This window comes from Delphinapterus leucas, chromosome 1 (genome assembly GCF_059928025.1).
Source record: "Delphinapterus leucas isolate spDelLeu-1000000601 "Yukka" chromosome 1, BTC_Dleu_Yukka2, whole genome shotgun sequence".
Classification (NCBI taxonomy): Eukaryota; Metazoa; Chordata; class Mammalia; order Artiodactyla; family Monodontidae; genus Delphinapterus; species Delphinapterus leucas.
The window spans coordinates 130,174,102-130,198,644 of record NC_143129.1 but is presented as its reverse complement, the minus strand read 5'-3'; the positions used below and the strand labels follow the sequence as shown (position 1 = coordinate 130,198,644).

General features: G+C 34.8%; 1 protein-coding gene across 1 annotated transcript in view; it reads left to right on the top strand.

Annotated features, from left to right (window-relative positions):
* Nucleotides 1-24,543, top strand: part of LRRC7 (leucine rich repeat containing 7) — a 135,637-nt gene that overhangs the window by 44,682 nt on the left and 66,412 nt on the right. Inside the window, exons 11-14 of the mRNA XM_089910398.1 lie at nucleotides 25-205; nucleotides 1,886-3,566; nucleotides 7,455-7,595; nucleotides 17,000-17,119. Of these exons, the coding sequence (XP_089766524.1) occupies nucleotides 25-205; nucleotides 1,886-3,566; nucleotides 7,455-7,595; nucleotides 17,000-17,119 (2,123 nt within the window). The remainder of the gene's footprint in view (nucleotides 1-24; nucleotides 206-1,885; nucleotides 3,567-7,454; nucleotides 7,596-16,999; nucleotides 17,120-24,543) is intronic.

Here is a 24,543-nt window from a genome sequence, read left to right as displayed (position 1 = left end):
AATAATTTCCTGTTTACATTTCAGAATCAACCGATGAGTCTGAAGTTGACAAAACTCACTGTCTGAATAACAGTGTTTCCTCAGGCACTTACTCAGACTACTCGCCTTCCCAGGCTTCCTCAGGATCCTCTAACACCCGGGTTAAAGTGGGGTCCTTGCAGACAACAGCTAAAGAGGCAGTACATAATTCTTTGTGGGGTAACAGGTGTGTTTAGAATTCCCTCTTTTCTGTCCCCAAATGCTTATTTTCAGCAACATTTTAAAAAAATGGAATCTTCTTAATTTGGGGATTGTATTCAGCACATGAGTGGCATAGAAGACAGAGGGGCAGGTAAGCAAATGTAGTCCCCCTGGGATTTCCAAGAGTGGATAAATCCACTTTACACAGCAAAACCATTGTTTACGGGAGTGAGGGCAGTACATTAACAGGTTGAGATGATAGAACCCAAAAAGTTTTTAATTGAAAATCAAAAATTGTGTTTGCCTCAGTACATAATTGTGACACATTTGGGCATTCACCATCCAAAATGGTGTTATGAATTAAAGAAAGATTCATGGAAAGCACTAATGTGCCAAGTACAGAGTAAACATTCAATAAATTTTTCATCCGCATCTTCATCATCATCATTTTATCACCACCTGGAAAAGTTAGAATGTAAGTAAAAGCATTTAACCCTTCCAAAATGGCTCCTACTCTATATTACTTCCATTTTACAGATATATTAACATCAAAAGCTATGGAGGTCAGTAAAGTGACTCAATGAAGTAGCATTTACCCAGTGCTGATTCCCTTGTTTTGTAACATGTTGCTATGTTTCACAGGACAAATAGCAAATAAAAATTGTCATATGATATAGGTAGTCAATGACTTTCACTCAGATTTTACTGATAATGTCAATACTGTTAACAATATATTCTTTGGTAATTGATGAATAACTATTTCTACTCACTGATGCCCATGATAAAAATCTTAACTCTTTCAGTTTGTAAATTTATTATTTGTTATATAAGCTGAGACTGATTTAGGTACTTTTGGAAGATGCCTTCTAAATGCACTTTTTTTCAATTAGCAAAAGCCCTTAAAAATCTTTAATAAAAGATATATAATTCAATATCATTAGTGTGCAAACGGTTTAGAATAAACTTAGAAAAATGAGCATCTTGTAGAGATACTGTGGTCACCAGAATAAACATGCCAATGACCAGAACTCATAATTTAATTTAATTTAATTATTTAATTTAACTTAATTTACATTCTAGAAAAAGATATGTGAATGCATACGCTATACAATGGATTTAATGTCTTCTAGTACCTGGCCCTCAAATATGTTATTTGAAGACAACTTGGGTTCATTAGATATAAGAAGCATTGATAAGAAATGTACTCTCAACTAATAGTTTGGAAATGTACTGAATCAGAAATTCATGGGGACCAGGAATCAGGTAGCTCTAATTATCAGACAGGTTTCAGGACCATTACTAAAAATATCTATATTTCTTTCATTCACTCATTTATTCATTCACTCATTCATTCAACAAATATGTACTTAGTACCTACTATGTGCCATGCACTATGCTAGGCCTGAAAAGAAAAAAACCTCTGCCCTCATGAGTTTACATTCTAGCAGAGGACACAAGACATATAACAGGTAAGTAAACTGTGTATATTAGAAGGTAATGATAACTGAGAAGAAATAAAAGTTAGAGCAGGGTAAAGGGGTGACTTTTTTTGGACATGGAATAATAATGCTATCATTAATCATAATTGAGGTGTGGATGAATGATCAGTTGAACAAAGGATGGTGGTATTCTTGCCGGGTGTTCTTTCTGGCAAAGACCCAGATCTTCCTCATTTTCAGGTTTCTTCTTCCCATTGTGTTCACAGGATTGCACAATCTTTCCCACAGCCTCTTGATGCAAAGCCATTGCTCAGCCAGCGGGAGGCTGTCCCCCCAGGGAATCTACCACAGCGTCCTGACCGGCTGCCATTGAGTGACACTTTCACTGACAACTGGACTGATGGCTCACATTATGATAACACCGGGTTTGTTGCAGAGGAAACCACAGGCGAGAATGCCAACAATAATCCTCTCCTGAGTTCAAAATCTAGAAGCACATCTTCTCATGGACGCAGGCCTTTGATTAGGCAGGACAGGATTGTTGGTGTTCCCCTGGAACTTGAGCAGTCTACACACAGACACACACCAGAAACAGAAGTGCCTCCTTCCAATCCTTGGCAGAATTGGACCAGAACCCCTAGTCCTTTTGAAGACAGGACTGCTTTCCCTTCCAAATTAGAGACAACCCCTACCACCAGCCCATTGCCTGAAAGGAAAGAACATATAAAAGAATCTGCTGAAATACCTAGTCCTTTTTCTCCAGGAGTACCATGGGAGTATCATGATTCTAATCCCAACAGGAGTCTCAGTAATGTCTTTTCTCAAATCCACTGCCGCCCAGAATCTTCTAAAGGTGTTATTTCAATTAGCAAAAGCACAGAGAGGCTTTCCCCACTAATGAAAGACATCAAGTCCAATAAATTCAAGAAGTCACAGAGTATCGATGAGATTGACATTGGTACATACAAGGTTTATAATATACCATTAGAAAACTATGCTTCTGGGAGTGATCACTTAGGAAGTCACGAACGACCTGACAAAATGTTAGGACCAGAGCATGGTATGTCCAGTATGTCTCGAAGCCAGTCAGTCCCGATGCTGGATGACGAGATGCTCACTTATGGAAGTAGTAAAGGGCCACAACAACAAAAAGCTTCCATGACAAAAAAAGTCTATCAATTTGACCAAAGCTTCAATCCCCAAGGAGCAGTGGAGGTTAAAGCTGAAAAGAGGATACCGCCCCCATTTCAACACAATTCTGAGTACGTGCAACAGCCGGGCAAAAACATCACCAAGGATTTGGTTAGTCCTAGAGCTTACAGAGGATACCCACCGATTGAGCAAATATTTTCATTTTCTCAGCCATCTGTTAATGAGGATGCTGTGGTAAATGCCCAGTTTGCAAGCCAAGGTGCCAGGGCAGGCTTCTTGAGAAGAGCTGACTCCCTGGCGAGTTCCACAGAAATGGCCATGTTTAGAAGGGTCAGTGAACCTCATGAGCTGCCTCCGAATGATAGGTACGGCAGACCTCCATATAGGGCAGGTCTGGATCGCCAAAGCAGCGTTTCAGTGACTGAGTCCCAGTTCCTGAAAAGGAATGGCAGGTATGAAGATGAACACCCTTCATATCAAGAAGTGAAAGCTCAGGCTGGAAGTTTTCCAGTTAAAAACCTTACCCAAAGGAGGCCATTGTCTGCAAGAAGCTACAGTACAGAGAGTTATGGTGCCTCCCAAACCAGGCCAGTTTCAGCTAGGCCTACTATGGCAGCTCTTTTGGAAAAAATACCATCTGACTATAACTTGGGTAACTATGGTGACAAGCCATCAGATAACAGTGATATAAAGACGAGGCCTACTCCTGTGAAGGGAGAGGAGAGCTGTGGTAAAATGCCTGCAGACTGGAGACAACAGCTGCTTAGACATATAGAAGCTAGAAGGTTAGACAGGGTATGTTTGGCATTTCTCTGTAAGAATATCCCTCCTGCCTTTAGTTTTACTTTATTGGCATTTCTAAGCACATGTAGTGAAGCATGAACTACATGAATGAATAGATGATCAGCATTTTATTTATCTTTATATTGTGGGGAAATTGATCATAATAGTTTTTCATGGATACTGTTTGATGGTCTTTGAGAGTTCATAATGTATAGGTGAATTATTTGTCAAAACTATCCTAAATATGGTTAGTAAGAAAGAATTCGACTCTGTTATATGGGGTAGTGCTTCAATTGCGTTCTAGCCATTAAGGCAAAATGCATCTCCTAGGACACAAAACTGTTCTCTAGTGACCTAAAGAGTATGATTTTTATTGAATCTATAAAAAGTGAGTATTCTAATCCTTTCTGCACAGACTCACTTATATTAAAATCAGACCTAATTTGTTTATACAATTTGCATATAGTTACTGCTATGGGACTACTAAAGTTATTACTTCTAATGAGCAATAATCTTCTCAGCAAGAAACAGAAAAATAAAATAAGCAGAGATTGAATGCCCTCCTACACATTATTTTATTCAATGAAAATCCTGCCATTTAGAATGTTGCTTTTCATATAGAAAGAAATGGTTAAATTCAAATCATACTACAGACAACAAAAATAGATGATGTCTTTATAAAGACTACAAACGTACAAATTAGTGTGTATATTGCAGCAAAAAAGGGGGGGGACATTAATCCTAATGCAGTTAAAAATTGAATCACAGCAAATCATGAAATGCATAGCAATTGAGGAGAGCAAAAAAAAACTTGTATAAGACCTAGAATTACTTTTTGTTGTTGTTTGTATCTCTCTAAGAGAAGTCTGCATTTTCTAGAACTATGATCAATTGACCATCACCACTGAGTGTATTGATACTTTGCGGCTTTGGTGTAGAGGGCTTTGTGTACTCTGCATTGACCTTAGAATTTTAAAAGTCCTTTTTGTGAAAATAGGGCCTTTTGTTCTCTATTTCTAGATTTAAATGCTCAGTGTAAATTGGGGATCTGGGTAATAATATACCATTAGAATGTTTCACTCAATAGTTTTATTTCATTTGGTGTCCTGCTAAAAGCACAGGTCACTGCATTTATTATATATTTTCTTAATGCTGAATTTTATGTTTTCAGGTGTACTCTTTTAAAATAATTATATTGTTTGTAGGTCGTGTCTACATGACAAGAAAACAATTATTTATAGGGAAAGAGTGAACTAATAAATGTGGGTGTGGGTATTAGTTTCTCAATGTGGAAACTGGTTCTGCCTTGCAAAATATTTCATCAGAATGTCTGTTTCAAATAGGTGTGCTCAGTCCCATTGAAGGGAGCCTCATCAAAGCCTCATGACTGGCTGTCAGTGGGAGACACCTGGTCGGTTGTCACCATGCCTTACCTCAAGTTATACCCTCCATGTAGACAGATAACTTGGAGGGCGAAAATATTTGGGGCCAAATAAAACAGTACAGTTTGGGAACTCTGGCCTCGTGTAGACACGACCATACGTAACAGGGTAAGATGAACTAGCCAAGAAAGGTTATAAGAAGCTTTTTGGAGCATATATACAATGACTAGTAATTTGAGGCAACAGAGGAGTGAGTGAAAACAAAACATGAAAAAGAAAAGACAAAATTTTAAGCACTTGGTACCATCATTTATTTACTGGTTTCCCAAATAAATGGTTCCTTTCCTTTGATCAGAGCTACTGAAAAGTAGGTGACTCCTCTAGTTGGAGCAGGAATTTGGAGAGAGGAAAATAGGACTGGGGAAGGGGGATTTGGATCAGCAGAAGTCTGGAGGTCCTGCCTGTCCCAGATCCAGATAACTAAAAGTAAATTTGTATGTATTTTTCCATTACTGTGACAATACCTCCCTTTTTAGTTAGTCTTCACATATCCTCTGTCTTTATAATTCCCTCAGTCTGTCTTTCATTTTTCAGAGCAATTTCAATGTATATTCAATAGCTTCTCATTTAATTCCATGAAATTAAATTACCTTAGAATATTGCTTCAAGCTATCAAATCCTGAAAGCTCTTCCTCTTTTCTCCAAGTAACTTTTCTTTCCCTCTCTAAATTGAGTTACTGAGCTATTCAGGCTGTATCTAACTTAAAACTTAAAACAAGATAAATTCAGGGTGCTGGAACACAGAGTTGTTATGTAAAAATAGTTCTGTACTGTTGTTCTTAACATTCTGCCCAAAGTCAGATTGCCCCAGACACAGTGTGCTTCCTTCCAGTGAAATTTAGTTGAGTGATTTGAACCCTGGAAATCAAATAGTTACATTAGAAACTACAAGATCTTTTTCCATTCCTCATACAAGAGAACTGCCTAGAAGCCTGGACATTGGATGAGCTTAAGTGTTCTACATAATGTTGGTTAAAGATCTTGCTCGGTGTTGACCTTGGAGAGGCAGCCCCAAGTACTACCCTAGATTAAAGATGCTTGTTTTCTCCTTTGGTTTTATCTCAAGGCTCATGCTTCCACTATAGAGCCCCATTTGACTGAGAGAAATGAAAACATGAACCCATATGTCTAAGACTGCTACTCTTCCATAAGAGCTGAGAGAGCACTAGACTGGAGTCATTTTAACCCTTAAGGAGTCATTCAAGTGCTAGATTGAAATGTTCAGTGTCCTTTTCAGTTTTGGCATGGTGACAATGAAAAAAAATCTCTGGATGAAATAATCAGGGATCCATAACAAATATGATTATTAGACAGCACACCATCAGGAGTTTAATAGTCTTTCAGTTGATGGAATTCTGGTGCTAAAAATCATTTCTTTGCAAAAATGCCCTCAGAATAGAAGAGCTGCCTGCTGTTAATGTTCAATAATATCCAGTTTTAAAAAGTGTACTAAGTTAACTTCTGTAGATTTTTTTTTTCCAAATTAAGAGAATTACTTAAAAGGGCCAAATGCTGTCAATTATTACATGTCCATGATAGGTGGAAAGTAGAGATTGTACTGATGGAAACTATTTGATGACAGGGTATACAAAATGCTTTAATTTTTAAATGAAGTTCTGTAGAAAAAAACGAACTACCTATCAGACACTTGGAATAACTTTAGATGCACCTACTGAAGGGTAGCTATAATGCAAATATCACTAGAATGTTCTATAGGTATTTAGGTATATCAGATAAATAGAATTAATAGTTCAAATCATAGTTCCTTTAGTTTCATTATGAATTTTTTCCAGTTTAAAATGTAATTTTTAAGAAACAACAAAAAAGTTAGAATATTTGGATTCACATACAAGTTGACTGGTTTAACTAAACTAATAAGCAAATTCAATCATCCACTGGTCAGACTGACTGCTTTTTTTGACCAGCTCTTTTTTCTGAGTTGCCATAATTATGCCTATAGACAGAGAAATAAAAGCAACTGATTTTGGCTTTAACTTTTCAGTGTATTAGTTTTAAGGCAGAATTATAAGCTAAGCTAATTTGTATGTGCTAATCTTACAATGTGAAAGAGACCATGAGATTTGCAGCTGACAAAATTTGATTAAGACCTCACTGTTTGAAATTTTTGAATTAATAGACCGCCACTGATGAACATTTGTCCAAAGTCACTACAATCATGATATATAAGAGATAGATTTTATGCCTTTGAGTTAGCAGCAAATGTAAAACAAATGTTATCTTTGCTTTTTGTCTTTTCTGTAGTTTTGGATTGTACTCATTATGTGCATAACTAACACTGTTTACTGTATGCTTCTGTCTGATCAAGTGCATGTTTAAAAAGAGAAATTACTGTTTGCCTGCTTTAAGTTAAATGTTATAAATTTAAACATGTTCGTGTAATAATCAGTTTGTTGAGCATGTGTTCACATCCTGTCACATGATTATTTCCTCTACTCAGAATGCTGCTTACAAACACAGCACAGTTAACCTTGGCATGCTGCCCTATGGAGGTATTTCAGCAATGCATGCAGGCAGAAGCATGACTTTAAACTTGCAGACTAAGTCTAAATTTGATCTACAAGAACTACCTCTTCAGAAAGTAAGTATGGACTGCCCTACATGTGTCAGCATACCAAAGCCAATTAATGTTGTTTGTTCACATAATGTGTTTAGGCTGTACATACAGCCCTGCTTATAGACTCTCAGGAGTCCAAAAAGCGCAAGGGCAAACAATGTAGAGCCCAAACTCTTAGCTGCTAAATGAATATTTATAGCTAGATTGATTATCAAGTTCCTGCTTAACAGCTTTGCTTTTTGGATTGAGCAGGTACATGGCTTTTTGTGTTGCTTTAAGACTCATTTTTTTCTTATTATTCATTTTCTTTTTCTTTTATTCTTTGCTTCTCTTTCTTTTGTGTGTGTATGTGTATGTATTGATATATACCTTTCTTTTTTTTTTTTTTTTTTTTTTACTTTTTTGGAGACCACCCTATATTCTCTTGCTGATGCATTCTGAGAACAGAACTAGAAATTATTACTGGATGGCACTGGCATAAAAACAGACACATAGATCAATGGAACACAATAGACAGCTGAGAAATAAACCCACACAGTTATGGTCAATTAATCTAAGTCTTAAATGTACCAATGAACTAGCTATAAGTAAGGAATTCTCAGAAGAAAAGATTAAATAAATGCTGGTTGAGTACAAGAGCTGAGATAGAGAATGGATGTGAACTACAGTTTTAATCCTCATGAAGTGAAAGAAATAATAAAAATAAAAGAACAAAACAAAGAGAGACACACACACACACAAAGAAATTATTATTGGATTTCAGTTGATTCCTTTGGAAAAGACATAGAGTCCTAAATTACAATGAAGATTAAGTGGTTGACACTTCTAAATACTTCTTTAGCCCATTTTTTTTTGTAGGAAATATTACACAGAAGTAAAACATGAGAAACAAATTTGTAGCTTAGCTAGCAAATTTTTACTCATCCTGGGTTAATGGAAAAGTGGAAAGTTCACATGATTTTAAATTAAAATGTAGGCTTATTTGAAAGAGAATATACTGTAAGAGGAAACATTTCCATTGTCAAAGGACCGTTTCTGCTTGTTTTATTCAGGCAAAACAGAGAATACACATTTTACCTGTTTAAATTGACTAATGCACTCTTAGTTACCTTTCGATGGAAACTAATGAGTCATTTTCACACAATATGTCATTATGACTATATTATTAATGTAGTCATTAACCTAGTAAGTTTTTACAAAAAAAAGCAATGGAAAAGTAAGGATAACAAAATGATGGTAGCCTCCAAACACTCTTCTCTTAATCAAATTAATGAACGTATGAAGCAAACTCCCATCCCAGGAAAGTGAGTGTTATAAGACCACAGACTCATGTTTTATTATCAAATTAACCTCAATAACAGCCCCTAACTCTGTATAGTTTGCTTCCTACTCTGAGGAGAGTAATAAAATTAAAGAGACATTTAAATTCACAGCTTTTTTGTCACCCATGATCACTTTGGGGAAAAACAAAAAGCTAACTTAATTGAGAACTTTTGAAAATTATTTTCCTTGTCCTCAGTCTCCTGTTACAGGACCAGTATTGTGTAGGTAACTCTCTCCAGGGAGAAAAATGACTGATTTATGGTGTTTACCTATGTCAGTGATAAAACACTCCCTCTCTGGCCAATTTCAAAGTAGTAACTTGACATCACTGAACTCAGAATTGGGACTGAGAATAGTCAGCTCTCATGAGCTAGTACAAGTTGGCTCCAGCACACTACCATCAGTGAGACCCTTTTCACAGGAGCCTGTAGTCTGTTCTTCATGTCCTCTTAGATGCCCAGGGCATTCATCTTCTGCCCTAACAAAACCAGTGTTCAAAAAGATCTTGAAACTTATTTGCACTAAGGAACAGATGAGCCATCACAACTTAAATAGACACCTTTTCTGGAGAGCTTGGTAATTAAACAGAAATCAAACCCTTAAACTACAATCATAGAATTTCAAAATACAGTGAGCAGATTTGAGAGATCTTGGTATGAAAGAAGCTATTGCTTGAACCCCTTGAAATTATATCATATGGATAACCTCTTATTTTGCTTAGTTTTTAGCCCTATTTTCTCATCAATCTATAGGATAATATAGATATATTCAGTGTCTGAAAAATGGTAATACACTTGAAGCACTGTTTCTCAATGTATAAATTATTCTCCAGATATAAATTAGGTACCTCTGTGTTGCTATATTAATTTTCTGATGTTTTGTGGGGTACCCTATAGAATGGATTCATTAACTATTACTATAGCTCTGAGATGATCTGTAACAGAAATATTGCAGAGTTATATTTGGAGACATTGCAACCTCACTCAGTTGGGCACAGAGACGACCTAAAGGAATTCTTTTTGGAAACTACCTTAAATTGCAAACCAAGAATAATTCAAGTATGGAAAAGAAACTGAAAAAGAATACATATAAAATAATATATATACATTTCAGTATATATACACACACACACATATATATAGAACTGAATCACTTTGCATACAACTGAAACTAACACAATATTGTAAATCAAGTATACTTCAATAAAAAATAAATAAATAAGCTGCCATCCAGGCCCCCCTAAAAAAGAGTAATTCAAGTATTGAAATAGTCTATCTCAAAATGAATTATCAACAATACTTTATTATACACACCAAAAAATAAATAAATAAAAGGGAGAAGAAAGAAAGCAAGGGATGGAAACAAACAGTCAGGGCAACTATTCCATTGCCCCCAAAAGATTTTATGACCCAAATGATGAGTTTAAGCCCTGTAAACTGTAGACATTTCAGCATCTGGACAACTTTGCTACCTTGTTGCTAGTGCAGGAACATTATCAGGTGTGGTTACTGGATGTTTAAGTGTGGTTACTGGATGTTTAATCACTTTCAAAACTACTCCATGCTCTACTTCCTTTCATGGATTCCAATCTAAGTCTCTGCCCTTTTGCCTTTGTGCTCGGGTATATCTCTTCTGCAGAGCTCCTTAATTTGAAAATTTGTTTGGTTTTTCTGCCAAACTTTAGGGTCAACCTCTCTTAAGGTGCAGCCTTTCAGATTCTCCACTAACCGTTGATAACCGGTCCTATGATTGAGGCTCAGTTTCCTGGAGCCCTTCTCACCAGGAGAGGAAATAGGCAAAAATTATTTTCCTTTGATTTACAAATACATAAAAACCTATTACAGCACTTTCATCTTGCCACTTAAGATAATAAAAATTAGTATCAGCTATTTAAGATATCATTACAGCCTCTAAATGATTGTTAGCCATGAGGATTGCACTAAAATATAGAGTAAGATCAAAATAAAAATATTTCAGTAGATAAAATTGACAAAAACTGTTCATTCTCCTGTGAAAATCCTGGAGCTATCTTTTTATTCATAAAATTGCTGAATGATAACACTGGCTATCTCTAGTTAAGTACTGTGGTAAATGACTTTGGGGTGTCCTAGAAAGAATAAATGAAGTGTCCTAAGGAATCTAAATGAATGTTTTCATGTATTACCAGTTAAAAACTGGGTATGGAGTTGCAGCATACTTTTGTATAGGTGGTGCCCTCCCCAGGGAACATTCAGGGGTTGAAATCCAGACCCTTTCCCCACACCCTCTGCTGGCAAGACTTAACCTCTTGTAATTAGAAGAAAGGAGCACCTCCTTGTATTTTCTCTGTTACACTGAGATTGTCTTCTTGCAAGTTATGTACCCAGAGAGGGCACCTTTTTGTGATTCCTACCTCCCCATCCTTCCATTATGGTAATTGACAAAAGGGCACTACCTGAGGTCCTGACTGAGCAAATTATTTGTTTTTCGGTTTGGATTTTTTTTTTTTTTTTTAGACTACCAAAACATATCTAATAATTTTTTTCTCAATTTTCTTTTAAACAAATTTGTAATAAACTACTTAAAAGATATAACTATTTTTGAATAAAGATTGAAGAACTCTGAACTTGAAGTATTTGCACAGCGAATATTTATGTGGATAAAAAGAAAAGACTCTCCCAGATTTTGCTATGTGTTTTGAATATTTCTATTTTTTCATATTTATTATATTCCAGGTTGAATACTGTACATTTTTCATGGACTACAAGCTAAATATAGTCTTTCTGTATTATAGATAGTAAATTATATTTTCTATGGTAATTTTACAGAACCTGTTTTGATATTAACAGAATGCAAATCAAGAAAACCACAAAATTAGTTTAATAAATTTAATTTCCTTTAATATTTTCATCTTTTGATGCTTACTCTAGTTTAATAAAAAATTTAATAATATTTATAAATAGAACATCTAAGACATATAAGTCAGCTATTAAATTATAAATTATTAGGATTCTCTATCTATGTACTTATTCATTCATTCATTCATTCATTTATTCATTTGTCATTTATTCACTGCCTCTCCAAAAAGCATTTAAGACAACTTTCTATGACGTTATTGATGGTTCAATGTGCTTCTTTGGATGTGTTCTGTTGTAATTGAGCTTAGCTAATGTCTTGAAATTTTATGTTATCAAAGAGAAATATAATATTGTAAAATGTCAGTTCAAACTGTCATTTTTATTATCCAGATTAATGGTAGAAAAAATAAATATTTTGATAGGAGAAGAATAAAGACTAGGATTTATTGGAAATCTACTATGTACATAGTACCATGAGATACTTAAAATTTTTTTTTTTTGCACAACCCTCACAAAAACCCTGAATGGAATTATTTCTCACCATTGTATAGAAGAAGAAACTGAGACTCATGTGTTACATAAAAGAACTCAACTATATTTTCACTGTTTTACTGTTGTAACCACTACATCTAGCATGGTAGTAGAATTTGAATCCGACTTTGCTTAGCACTCAAGTCCCTGTTTCTTGTATATGATGATGTCTTCTCAAATGTTTATAAAATCGGACATTTTCATAGACTGTAATTCATAATAGTTGATAAAGCTCTTTCATATACATAATTATATTATCTTCACAACAATCCAGAAAAGTAGATCTTATGGGACGGAGAAAAGAATACACAAGTAGAACATAATAACTAATCTAAAATACATCATGACCCAAATCATCCCCTATGTGCTACAGATACAGTGCTCTCTTATTTAGCTGAGCTTAATAAATGCTAGTAGTTACCTTGCCCTCTTTAAGATCCACTTGCATTTCCTGAGCACTCAGTAGCACCAAGAAATATGTTTGATAGCAGGAAAAGATCAAAGGTTTTGAACCTAAGAAAATCACAACTTAATCATCCATAATAGTCCTGCTCCAGAGACATGCAAGGCTGGGAAAGAAATCCCTGGCCTTTTCTAACTCCCCACCTGCAGGTGTCCAGCTGCCAATATAAATAGTGTGGTCTCTTCTACACCGGAGAAATTGATAATTATTTTCCTTTTTTTTTTTTAACTTTTACCAACATAATATTACGCCATAGTACCTACTGCTTATTGGTTTATTGAAACAGACACTAATATAAATTACAATTTCAGAGGAAGGGAAGTTGAAATTATGGAAATGTATGTATTCAATGATCTTTTCATATAATTTTGCCTGGAAGAAGATGGCCTCAGTATCTGTTTTATTAGTTGATACTTATTCCACCATCTTTTGAATTAGAGTTTAGATAGCAATGTTTGCACCTAAATTCTTTTCAAATTTCTAATGTCCTTTCTTATAGACCTATGCTATTGACTCAGGATCAAATAGTAACAATATCTGATATGCATTCGTTCACCCTAGTTCCAAAGGTTACTTACTTAATTCCAGTTTTGTTTTGCTTTATTTTGTTTTGTTTTGTTTGCTGAAAGCAAAGCAATATTTCTGCAGCACTTTGGGGTGAATTATGCCTATAGTTTCTACTGATTTTTCTACCTATTGCTCAAGAAGGATTCACTTATCTTTCTAATTATGAAAAAAGCCTTCAGCCTGTAAATCCACATAAATCCTCATAGACAGTGATTTAAGTTACCAAAATAAGCTTAGTACTCATACAGATGCTTCCCCACCAGTATAATGAAATACTAGCTTTAAAATAATCTGGACATTACATTACCATCTTCAGATTGAACACTGTGAAATCATAATAATTAAGATCCAAACTTGGTGTATATTTGTCTTTATAACCTACTTTTTTCAAAAAATATGCAGAAAAAGAATAATTTCACTGAAAATACTTTGGGGAAAGTTGTTTTCACACATTATTTTGAAGTTGTGGTAATGCCCTCTGTGAACCATGTGCCAATTACTAAGCAAAATAGATCCTTGAGTTCTTAAGGAATATATCCCAAGACCTTTGCACAGTGCCAAATTCTAATACCACTCTCATATAATTCCTCCAACTAAATGCCATAAGTGAATTTCCCAAGCTTTCAGTGCACCCATCAATTAACAGTCAAGAGCAAAGCTACTGGATCAGCTAAGCTCATTTACTCATATATGTGGATCCTCTACATACACATATCCTCACATATGGGCACACATATGCATACCTGCATGCATACACTCTTATACATGCTCATGCATACACAGATACATAGAGATACATATTCATGCACATTTATGTCTCAACAAATTAGAAATTACTTCTTCCTTCCAACAGATGCTTGTGATCATTCACAGTAGTCAAAATCATAAACGTTAAATCTACAAATGTCCACAGTGGTCTTTGGGATTAGCATCTGTTCAGCAAAACTTCTACTAGCATTACCGAATTTCTTAACAAATATAATTTCTGACTTTTCACTAAATCACATTGATGAGTTTTTCTTTTATTTTGAAATATTAAGGATCTACAGAATTTAGAAGCTGAAGAAATGGTATATTGTGATGATTTTCCACGTATTTTATATTTAATTGGTCATATGTGGTGAGGAAAAGACTAATTCTTAATCTTTTGAAGTATCTAAAGAAAATAACTAGAATGTGGTACTAAAGATAATTGAACCTCAATTTGCTTATTTTCTTTGAAATAATAAAATTCAATAGTGACAGTTGCTCCTTGTAACTTTTCATAGAATTTTAACAACTAAGTAACTGCATTTATGTAAAGTTCAGGAGCACTTTATCAGAAGTTCATTTTTTGTAAATAGCTATACTCACTCCTTTTGAGAAAGAATGTGAACCCACTACATAATTCTCTTTTGGGTTCTTCCTTCCCAAACATTAATAAACTGTTTTCACAGTCTATTTTTTGCAAACTTAAGTCACCCCTAGGGTGTCTCACTTCAGAAAAACAAAGAGGCCAGAGCATTCTTGAAATTAATAAAGGAAATTGCTTTCAGGAAATTCCTTTAATTTTGGTGTCTAGTCAAAGTATTTTTTTCACGTGTCTGCATGTTTATGTTCTCTTTGGGCCCTGTAACATAAAGGAATTAGTGCGGTTGTTAATTCTAATTTTAAAAAGAGAGAGATTAATTGCTAAATTAATGAAGAATCTCATTATCATGATATTAGGATTTTGACTAAAGGTTTTAGCCTTCTTTTGCATTGAAAAGAATCTTGCAATTCTCAGTTGCTCTCTGAGTAGGAGTCATGTCTGGGCAGCTGAAGGGAGTTTAGTGGAGGAAATAGAGATGGAGATGAAGATGATATGGAGGAAAAAAAGATTATATGTGTTGAATTCTGACCACTTCTCAAAAACCTGTGTTCCACAGACCCACCTAGTTGAATATATTTATTATCCCACTTCACTGGCAAAGAAACCAAACCAGAAAAGACATGAGTACTAAAAATTCAAAAAGAAAATTGTCCAGTAGTGTCTGCCCTGCATAATTATATTTTAACTGCTTAATTTTAACAGTTTGATTTATCATATGCTAGAAAAATCATGTGTGGGCATATGCAAACATTAATCTCTAAAAGGTAAAGATTAGAAATTTAATGCTTGAAATCAGACAGATGGTCATTGAATAGCTGTCTGGTTATTTTCAAGTAATATATACTTTAAATATGTTACCTCTATTTGATTTTCAAACAAACACATGTAAATTCATTCCTAACTAACCCAGGAGCCTCAATTCAGTACCTTTTTTCTTTTTTCATACTTGCTGATATGCTCATGAAAAAGGAATTCACACGGCCAAAGCCAAAGAAGAAAATTGAATTATTTCCTTACTTTTCACTATATCCACTAGACCCCAGGAAAATTTCATCTAATTTTGTTTAATTAATCTTGTCATAATAAATATTATTTTTAAATAGTTCCAAGCAATGCTTTTTAAAAATGCATGTAGTCAAAATGCAGATAGGGTGGTTATATAATTGTTTTCTAAAGGAGAACAATTAGGAAGGAGCACTCCATATAACTGGATGAAGCCTGGCAAGCAGTCCATCTGCACCATGTTATGAAGAGAATGGCCCAGTTCCCTCATTCCAGGGTTGGAGGACAATTCTTCACACAAAGAGCTGCACATACACTCTCTAACCAGGCTTTCTTTATCCATAGGGATCCTCCAAAACATGTGGAGAAAATGGCATAGGAAACATTGAGTATAATATCTCACCACATAAGAATTCCCCAGGAAATCAAGCAGTACTTGTATATCCCGTAGGTTAGAGGAGGAGAAAGCCTATGGAAAAAGTTAATCGGCTTCGACAGGAAAAATATCCCATTACTGTATCCCAACACGGGATGCCATCTTTCTGATGATGTATGATTATTTTCTGTTACTCAGGTCAGACTACAGAAGCCTCCCAAAATATCTAGTAGTAATAACAATAAATACTGGAGTATTATTATTTGTTAAAAATAATAAGCAGTAAATCAGCCAAAAATAAAATATATATGAAGAGTGTAAACTTTAATGCATAAATCGTCTATATAAATCAATTTGGAATCAAAACAATTATGATTTATTTACACTGAAATTCTAACAGCACAATATTTTTTGATGTGTTAATCTTTCCTCTAAGCGATCTGTAGATAATGTCATAGTGCCATGAATCTCGCACTATGCTAGTGTTAATACCATTTTGGATTAGTGCAAGACACATTCTCCCCAAATCAATACAGCCTTATAAAATTTGTTTTAGGTTATGGTTTGGAATATTGGAAGTTACATACTATGTATTATATGGTTTCAGTTTATATTCCAAGTGGTAAGATCACACTAAAGAAACAAATGAAGCAACTTTTAAATGTTGTAGTTTTTAACAATTGGTTAATTTTATAATGATTATTTTTCTTCCAGTACTGTAAATTTAAACTTCTCTTTAAAATTCAGTAAATAACTATAAGATGGTTATTTTAATTGAATTTCTCACTGCTTCCAAAAAGCTATTAATTTACAGTTCTTACCACGTAAATAGTATATAATAATACCTCCAGTTTAGGATATATGTTTTTCTGTGATTAAACAAAATTAATTTTACCATAATGATGAGGGACTCTTTTCAGAAAACTATGATAAACTTCTATTACATCACTAAAGAATGCCATACCATTTTTGCAATAGACCCCGTCCCAGCAAAGCAACATTTTAGACAATGGACAAGAAGATGTATCTCCTAGTGGCCAGTGGAATCCTTATCCTCTTGGGAGGCGGGATGTACCTCCGGACACCATTACTAAAAAGGTAACCAATTTCAAATTAATGACACAAACCATGAATCTTGCATATCCATTGTAATATGTAATCCATATCTTGCATCTTAACATCATTTCTAACTTTGTGATAAATTTAGGCTAAATACTATCCCACAATAGGGAGTCTGGTTAACTGTAAGTGCATTGAAAAGAATGAAAAGTGAACATTGCCAAATGCTCAGAGCTGGTAACGAATTTTTATAAACAACATCCTGCCACCTATCTGAAGATCTGTCACCTCTTATTTGTGTCTGACACCCACCTGTGAAGTGCAACTACCGGAAATTGTGTAATGTATACTTTCTGACTCTGTTGGATTCAGCAGCATGGTGTAGCCAATTTGCATAAAATGAAATTTGACCACAAAAAATTGATTCACCATTTCTAAAGTCATAGCAACTCATTCATCCTGTCATTCATTCATCAGACACTTAGTGAGCAACTGTATGTGCTAAGCAGCACTACTATGTGTTGAGTACTTGCTAGATGTTAGGGAACAAAAATGAATAAAATATGGTAGGGTGTCTTACCTCTAGTACCTATTAGTCTGGTGAGGTAGGTTCAGTGATAAGTAGGTAATTGTAATACGTCATGTTAAGTCACCATAAAGGGAGCAAAAAGAAAGCTATAACCAAGAATATAATTGCAACATATATGAGGGACAAGAGATTTATATTCCAGAATATATTTTTTAAAACTCCTACAAATCAATATGAAAAGTCATATAACACAGTACCAAAAGTATGGTAAAATACAAGGGCATCAGGAGAGTAAATTAACATTAAAATAAAACTGAACCTTTTTATCAATCAGGGAAATACAGAAAAAATGCTATTTTATACCTACTGGACTTACAAAAATTAAGAAGTATGAAAATATAAGTTCTCTGCAAGTAGAAGAGCAATGTAAACTCTATACTTCTTGTGGGAGTATAAATCACAATCACATTGGCAACAAATTATCTTATAAAGCTGAATATGCATATACCCAACATTCCAATAATTGGCCTCCTAAGATATCCTAGAAGAACTCTTGTGTATGTCATTCAAGATACCAACACGTACAATGGTAGAATACTGGATAAGCCTAAATGTCTATCACAAGAAATGTGATAAAAAATATTCACACAAGGGAATACTTTACAGCAATGAACATTTGTTAGCTATAATTAGGATAATGTGTATAAACTTTAGAAGCATAGTTTGAGTGAAAAACAAGTTTCAGAAGATGGCACACATCAAGAGTTCCATATATATAAATCTCAAAAACAAGCAAAACGAAAAATATATTATTTAGGCTCATAAGTATATGAGTGAGAAAACTTTTTATAAGGGAATGGTTAACATAACTTTAGGATAATGGTTATCTCTAAAGGGGAGGCTGGGGGTAGAATCAGGGAGGAAGCTGATATTAGTTTTAGTACTGTTCTGTTTCTTAAGCTGAATTGTGATTCTTACACTCTAGTTCTTAAGCTCATAAATGTTCATTTTATAATTGTGCTTCATAACATATACACTACATAATCCCATACTTTCTTTGTAACATAAGTGGTGATTTTTTCCCTTGATAAATACTTCAGTGTTTTGTTTGTTTGTTTTTTGTTTTTGCTGTACGCGGGCCTTTCACTGTTGTGGCCTCTCCCGTTGCGGAGCACAGGCTCCGGACGCGCAGGCTCAGCGGCCATGGCTCACGGGCCCAGCCGCTCCGCGGCATGTGGGATCTTCCTGGACCGGGGCATGAACCCGCGTCCCCTGAACCGGCAGGCGGACTCTCAACCACTGCACCACCAGGGAAGCCCTTCAGTGCTTTTTTAAAAAGATATATTAAATATCAAATTATTTTACTCCAAATAATTGTTAATGTTCTGATTTGCAGGTGTTATACACGTTATTAATCTGCCTATTGAGCAATATCCAGCACTGCAGATATACTCCTGTGAAGATGGCTAGGAGAGCACCTGGAGAGGACACAAGTTTAGTAAAGAAATTAAAGAAAGTTAAGAGAGAAGGGTGGCATAAGAGAAAGCTAGGAGGATAAGCATAAACCAGATTATGCTGGGCTTTATCCTGAAAGAAATGGGAAGAAGTGTTTTAAACAGGGAAGAGACATCATTAAATTTTCGTCTAAAGAGCACTCTGACAGCTTTTCAGAGAATGAATTGGGGAGCAGAAAAACTAGAGGCCATGGAATGAGTTACAAAGCTTCTCTTGTAATCCAAGGGAGAGTAGATGGAAGCAACGGGTGGTAGAGAGAAAATGCAAAGATCCAATATATTCTTAAAAGGTAGAGCCAACGTGATCTTGTGATTGACTGGACATAGGGCCTAAGAGACAGCTAAGAGTTCCAAGACTAATCCCCAGGTTTCTAATTTGTATGAGTCATGATGTGTCATTCACTGAGATGGGAAAGCAAAAGAGTAATAGGTGTAAGTGGAGGAGGGGAGGGAAGTTTAAATTTTAAGATGTAGATTTGAGGTATCTTTAGGAAATCTGAGTGGAAATTTTTAGTGGATATTTAGATATAGTTTTCTGAAGTTCAGGAGAGAAATCTTAGCTGGTGATACAAATTTAGCAATCATTAAAACATAAGTCATAATTGAGTCGTGAGTGAGACAGATAGACGACACAGAACTCCACAGAACACCAACATTTAAGGCATGTCCTTAGAAACAAGAACAGGGAAGAAATGACCATCGATTTTGTCAATAAGTTTCTTTCTACCACAAGTTGTAGAAAATTCCAGCCTTGAACACTAAAATATTTAGCTAACATAAGAAGTAGACAAGATCTAGGGTAAGGCTCAGATTAGTCTTCAGTTAGGTAATTTTAAGTACTTAGTTTTTTTTCCCTCTCCACTTTTCCATTCATATTGTTGGCTTTATCCTAAACTTGGTTCCTTTCATAATTATCAGATGGCTACCTATGGCAACTGAAGATAACAAACTTCCTCCTTCCAATCCATCAGGAGAGAGAACCAAGTTTCCCATAGCTGTCTCTTACAAGCAAAACCTTTTTTCCCTAAATCCCCCCACAAGCCTCTTTTTACATCTCATTGGTCCAAAATAGCTAAGGACTTCTCACCCCTAGCAAGATGAATGGAATTATATGATTGGCCTTGACTAATCTGTTGGAATAGAATAGATGTGCTTTCAACTCCAATGACCACTAAAAAACTGTAGAAGGAAAAACAAGGAAAAGTGGCACCTTAGAAATCAAGTAGAAAAAAATGTTTAAAGGAGGGAAGGGTCAACAGTATCACATGGTGCAAAAAAAAATCAAGCAAGGTAAGTGAGTAAAGGCTCCTTGGCTTTAGCGACAAAAAGTAATTTACTTAACTGACGGGGCAGAATCCATAGGAACCTACATTAAGAAATAGAGAAACTTTAAAAAAACTCAAGAAAGGAGTTTCCTTTTAAAAGGAAAGAGAATTACGGTAGAATCTGGAAGGGGACATGAGGAAGACAGAAGGAATATTTAAGATGATTACATTTAAAGGCTGATGAGAAGCGATTGGTGAAGAGGAAGTTGGAAATCTCAGGGAAGTAGGGAAATCTGCTTCTTTATGAAAAAAGAGGAGATTGTGAATGTGATGGTAGGAAATTGAAGGAGTACCTATCAGAGCCAAGGGACCCTTACATAACCTAACCAAAGAGAGAACCGTAATCACGTACTTAGTTGCAAAGGGCTACTATAATTTTCCCATAAAAGGAAAAGCCTTATTCATTTATTACTCTAAATGGAATTAACAGGTGTTTACATTATCCATTCATGCAACCATTTTACATAAAATCTATTTTCAAAGTCCATAATATTATGTTTAATCATCATCAGTACAAATCATGATGATCATTTGCTTGCTTCTCTACTTGCTTTGAGAACCCCATGCAATTCTGTATTGATTAAACATTTGTGAGCTAGTTATTCTTGTTAACGGCTAAAATAATTGTTTAATCTATCTGAAAATTTCAGTAGCCTTTTATACGTCTTGTCAAATGTGAAATAATGTAATATGTATTTAAAATTTTACCATGTCTTTCATGTGTAAGCTCACTTATAGCTTCTTCCTACTATCATAAGCATTTTCTGACTACCCTACGTTATAACACTTTTGCCTAAAATCTGAGACTTTAGAGCCTAATAATGGATGTGTTTACCTATTACGTCACAGAGTAAAGAGAATCAAGAATGCTTTAAATATTCAATTTTAGTTTTTTATTATATATTAATTGAGGATATCAAGTTAAAATTCTAGTGAGAATCAACCTAAGGAAATGAAAATGGTAATGGATTATTAGCCTGGGCTGCTGGATTTACCAAAATAGGGGTGAACGTTGTACTATTATTCTTTGAGTTTATATTTTATTCTACAATCAATTTTTTTTAAGTCAGTGTTGGTTTTGCCATTGTCCTGAAGTAAGTAGTCATTAGGCTAGATAGGATGAGAATGAAAAATCAGAAATTAAACTACAAATGGAATGCGGAATCAAGGATAATAAGTGGTGAAGAAGTCTTAGTCAGTACCCCATTTGAGTCTGCTTCTCAAAGTCTCTGCCGAAGGTTTTTTAAATCTTATCTGTATGCCAAGGGATACTACTATGATGCTACTACTAGGATAATACTACTGTGTAGTACTAGTACTGTGATACTACTGTGATCAGAAAGTCCTGTGATGCTGCAGAGATTCCGCGGGAAATCCATTTTAGAAAGACTATGATTGAACTTGTGGCTCTCTGTTCTAGTTGTTGTGTCTTTTGAACTAATATTGGTAATACCTATGGCTATGCCTAGCAGTGCTCCAAGCATTACAGGAGAACCAGTATGGGTACCCTCCAACCTGTGGATCCAGAGGTTTAGATATATAACATAAACAAAATGTGTTCATCTATCAGAAAGAATTTTGCCCCTGTATCCACCATCATTGTTCTATGTACCTGAGAGTGGCTAATATATGGCAAAGTGTTGAGGGTGTTAAATCCTAGCCTCTTTTTTCAGTGGCATAATAGTAGGAGGTAGTTTTTAAATTCTCCCTTGCTATGTCAGCCTCCAAAATCTCAAATTCTGGTGTCCATTACTTCAAAAAGTCTGGGAATTACTGCTAGAAGAGCATGTCACAGTAAGGTAAATCCACCCTCACACCCTCAAATTCCAGACAGTACTACTTGAGCACTTTGAGAATTGCTGTTAAAAACTTTAGTTTTTAACAAAAGTGCTCAGAAGGAGTATCTGCATTTTAGAGTCGTATCACATCATTGCTTTTACTGCTTCAGTCTATTGGATTAAGTCACAGTCACCATGGTAAGAACTATGAGGTACCATGCATTAAATACTACCTGTGTCAGGCATTGTGCTAAATGCTTTCATGTATTTGTTCGTCTTATGTTCACAACAATCATATGAGGTAAACACTATTATTTTCGTCCACTTTAATGAAAGAAGAAACTGAATTTAGACTTTCTCAGTTAGAGACTTGGAGTTGAGGTTAGATTACTTGCCAAGATCACATGGGTGACTAAATATTTTAGATGACTCTCCTAAATGTAACCGAATATAGTATGAAGGTCATAATGTAAAATATAAACGAAAACCATTTTCATTTTAAAGTCAGACATTGTACTCTGATTTGGTAGCATTCTCCATAAGGATGACAAGGCTGTTTTTCTCTAAATCTGAAATGACAAACTCTGTTAAAAGTATTGAGAGTCTTAAAAAGCTTTAATATCCCTGAGAAGATTTTAAATTGAAGGACAATACCTGTAAGGGTATGTTAAAATGCTGGAGCAGGAAAACATTGCAGCAAAAAGGCTGAAGTAACATATTAAAACAAATGAAACTTAAAACATTTTCTTCTTGAAAGAGTAACCAAGAAACTTTAAAATTCCAGTGATATTAAATCTGAAAATTCTTTAATATGTAAAGACTAGACATTCAAAGGTCTCTTTCAGCATTAGTGACCCTTCCCTCCTCAAGTGTCTGTTATTCTAGGTTAAGTGCATAATGACTTGGCAGTTAGAATAATAAAGGTGGGTATCAAGGGTCAACATCAGGATGTACATAGTTGAAGAAAAAGGTATAAAAATGTAGCTAATTTAGTCTTGGCTCACAGACATGCCCCTTATGCTGAACTTGCCCATGATTTTCTCACATCTACAATGCCAGCCATTGCAAGCTCAGCCATTAAGAGCTTCAGGATTTCCAGATGCTCGTCATCTCTGAGGCATGCCCAGGAACTCATTAGCAGAAACTAAAAGAAATTATGTGGGGTTTGATCATTTTTATGTTCTTTTAATTCTTTCTTTCACAGGCCCCCAAATCGAAATTTTTGCTTTTTCAGACCATATGATGTATTAAATTTTTTTTTAATTTATTAACATTCATTCCTTATTATAATTTTGCCATTTGTCATGTTTCTTAGTATAATGCATTTTACTGTTTCTTTTTATACATATATAGAAAGATCAAGTCTAAAATATCTTTTGAAAATCTTAAATTGTTTTGCTATTGACTATACAACCACACCATCATTTGTGTTTAAAACAACTGAATCAAACTACTACTGGGATTGATTTTTCACTTGGTAACAAAAATCAGCCTGTTGCAGAATTTTTCACAGGATAAGAATAAATTTATGTCATTTTTAAATAAGTAGATGTTTAAAAGAAAATCAACTTAAGAAAAATCAAGCTATACATTTAGTAATTTAAATAAAATCATTTTATTATGCTATAAAAAATCTTATCTAAAATGTATAATCTTTAAGTTGTAGTCATTGAAAAGTAATTTTCTCCAAAATTACTGCCTTTGAAAACAAATATTTCTATCAGTACTCTATATATGTACAACTGAAATAAATGTAACTACAATTATTGGCTTTTATATTTAACTGAGAATGGACATTATTGCTCTTGGAATCCCTTATATCAAAGGCAGAGGACGGGAGGTGGGGCAGGGGCGGAAGGCAGATGTAACTCACTTACACAGAAATGGAAAGTCTGGAATAGACAAGAAAGATAGGTGAAGATTTAAATATTAGAAAACATAGGAATGGCAACAAGTAGAACAAATCCTGAGGCTATAAGAGAGCAAGTCAAGGTGTGGATGAAGCAGATATGAAAATCAACTGGGTAAACCTTAACATATGAGAGATAAGAGACAGGAAATAGAAATGTTTCCTATTTCCATCAATAACATGAAAGTCAAGCATATCTGCTCTAGTTTAAGTAATATTGAAATTCTAAAAAAATGGTTTTTAAACTTTAGTGAATGTCAATGCCGTAGCTAAACTCTCCTTTTGTACAGAAAGAAATAGGTCAAGTAGTGTAAGTTTCACCTGAGGCTTTGTATTTTTTCCCTCCTAAAGCAATATGCCTCATTAACAGTGAAGAATGCCCAGGAGTAATGCCTCGACTTCATCAGT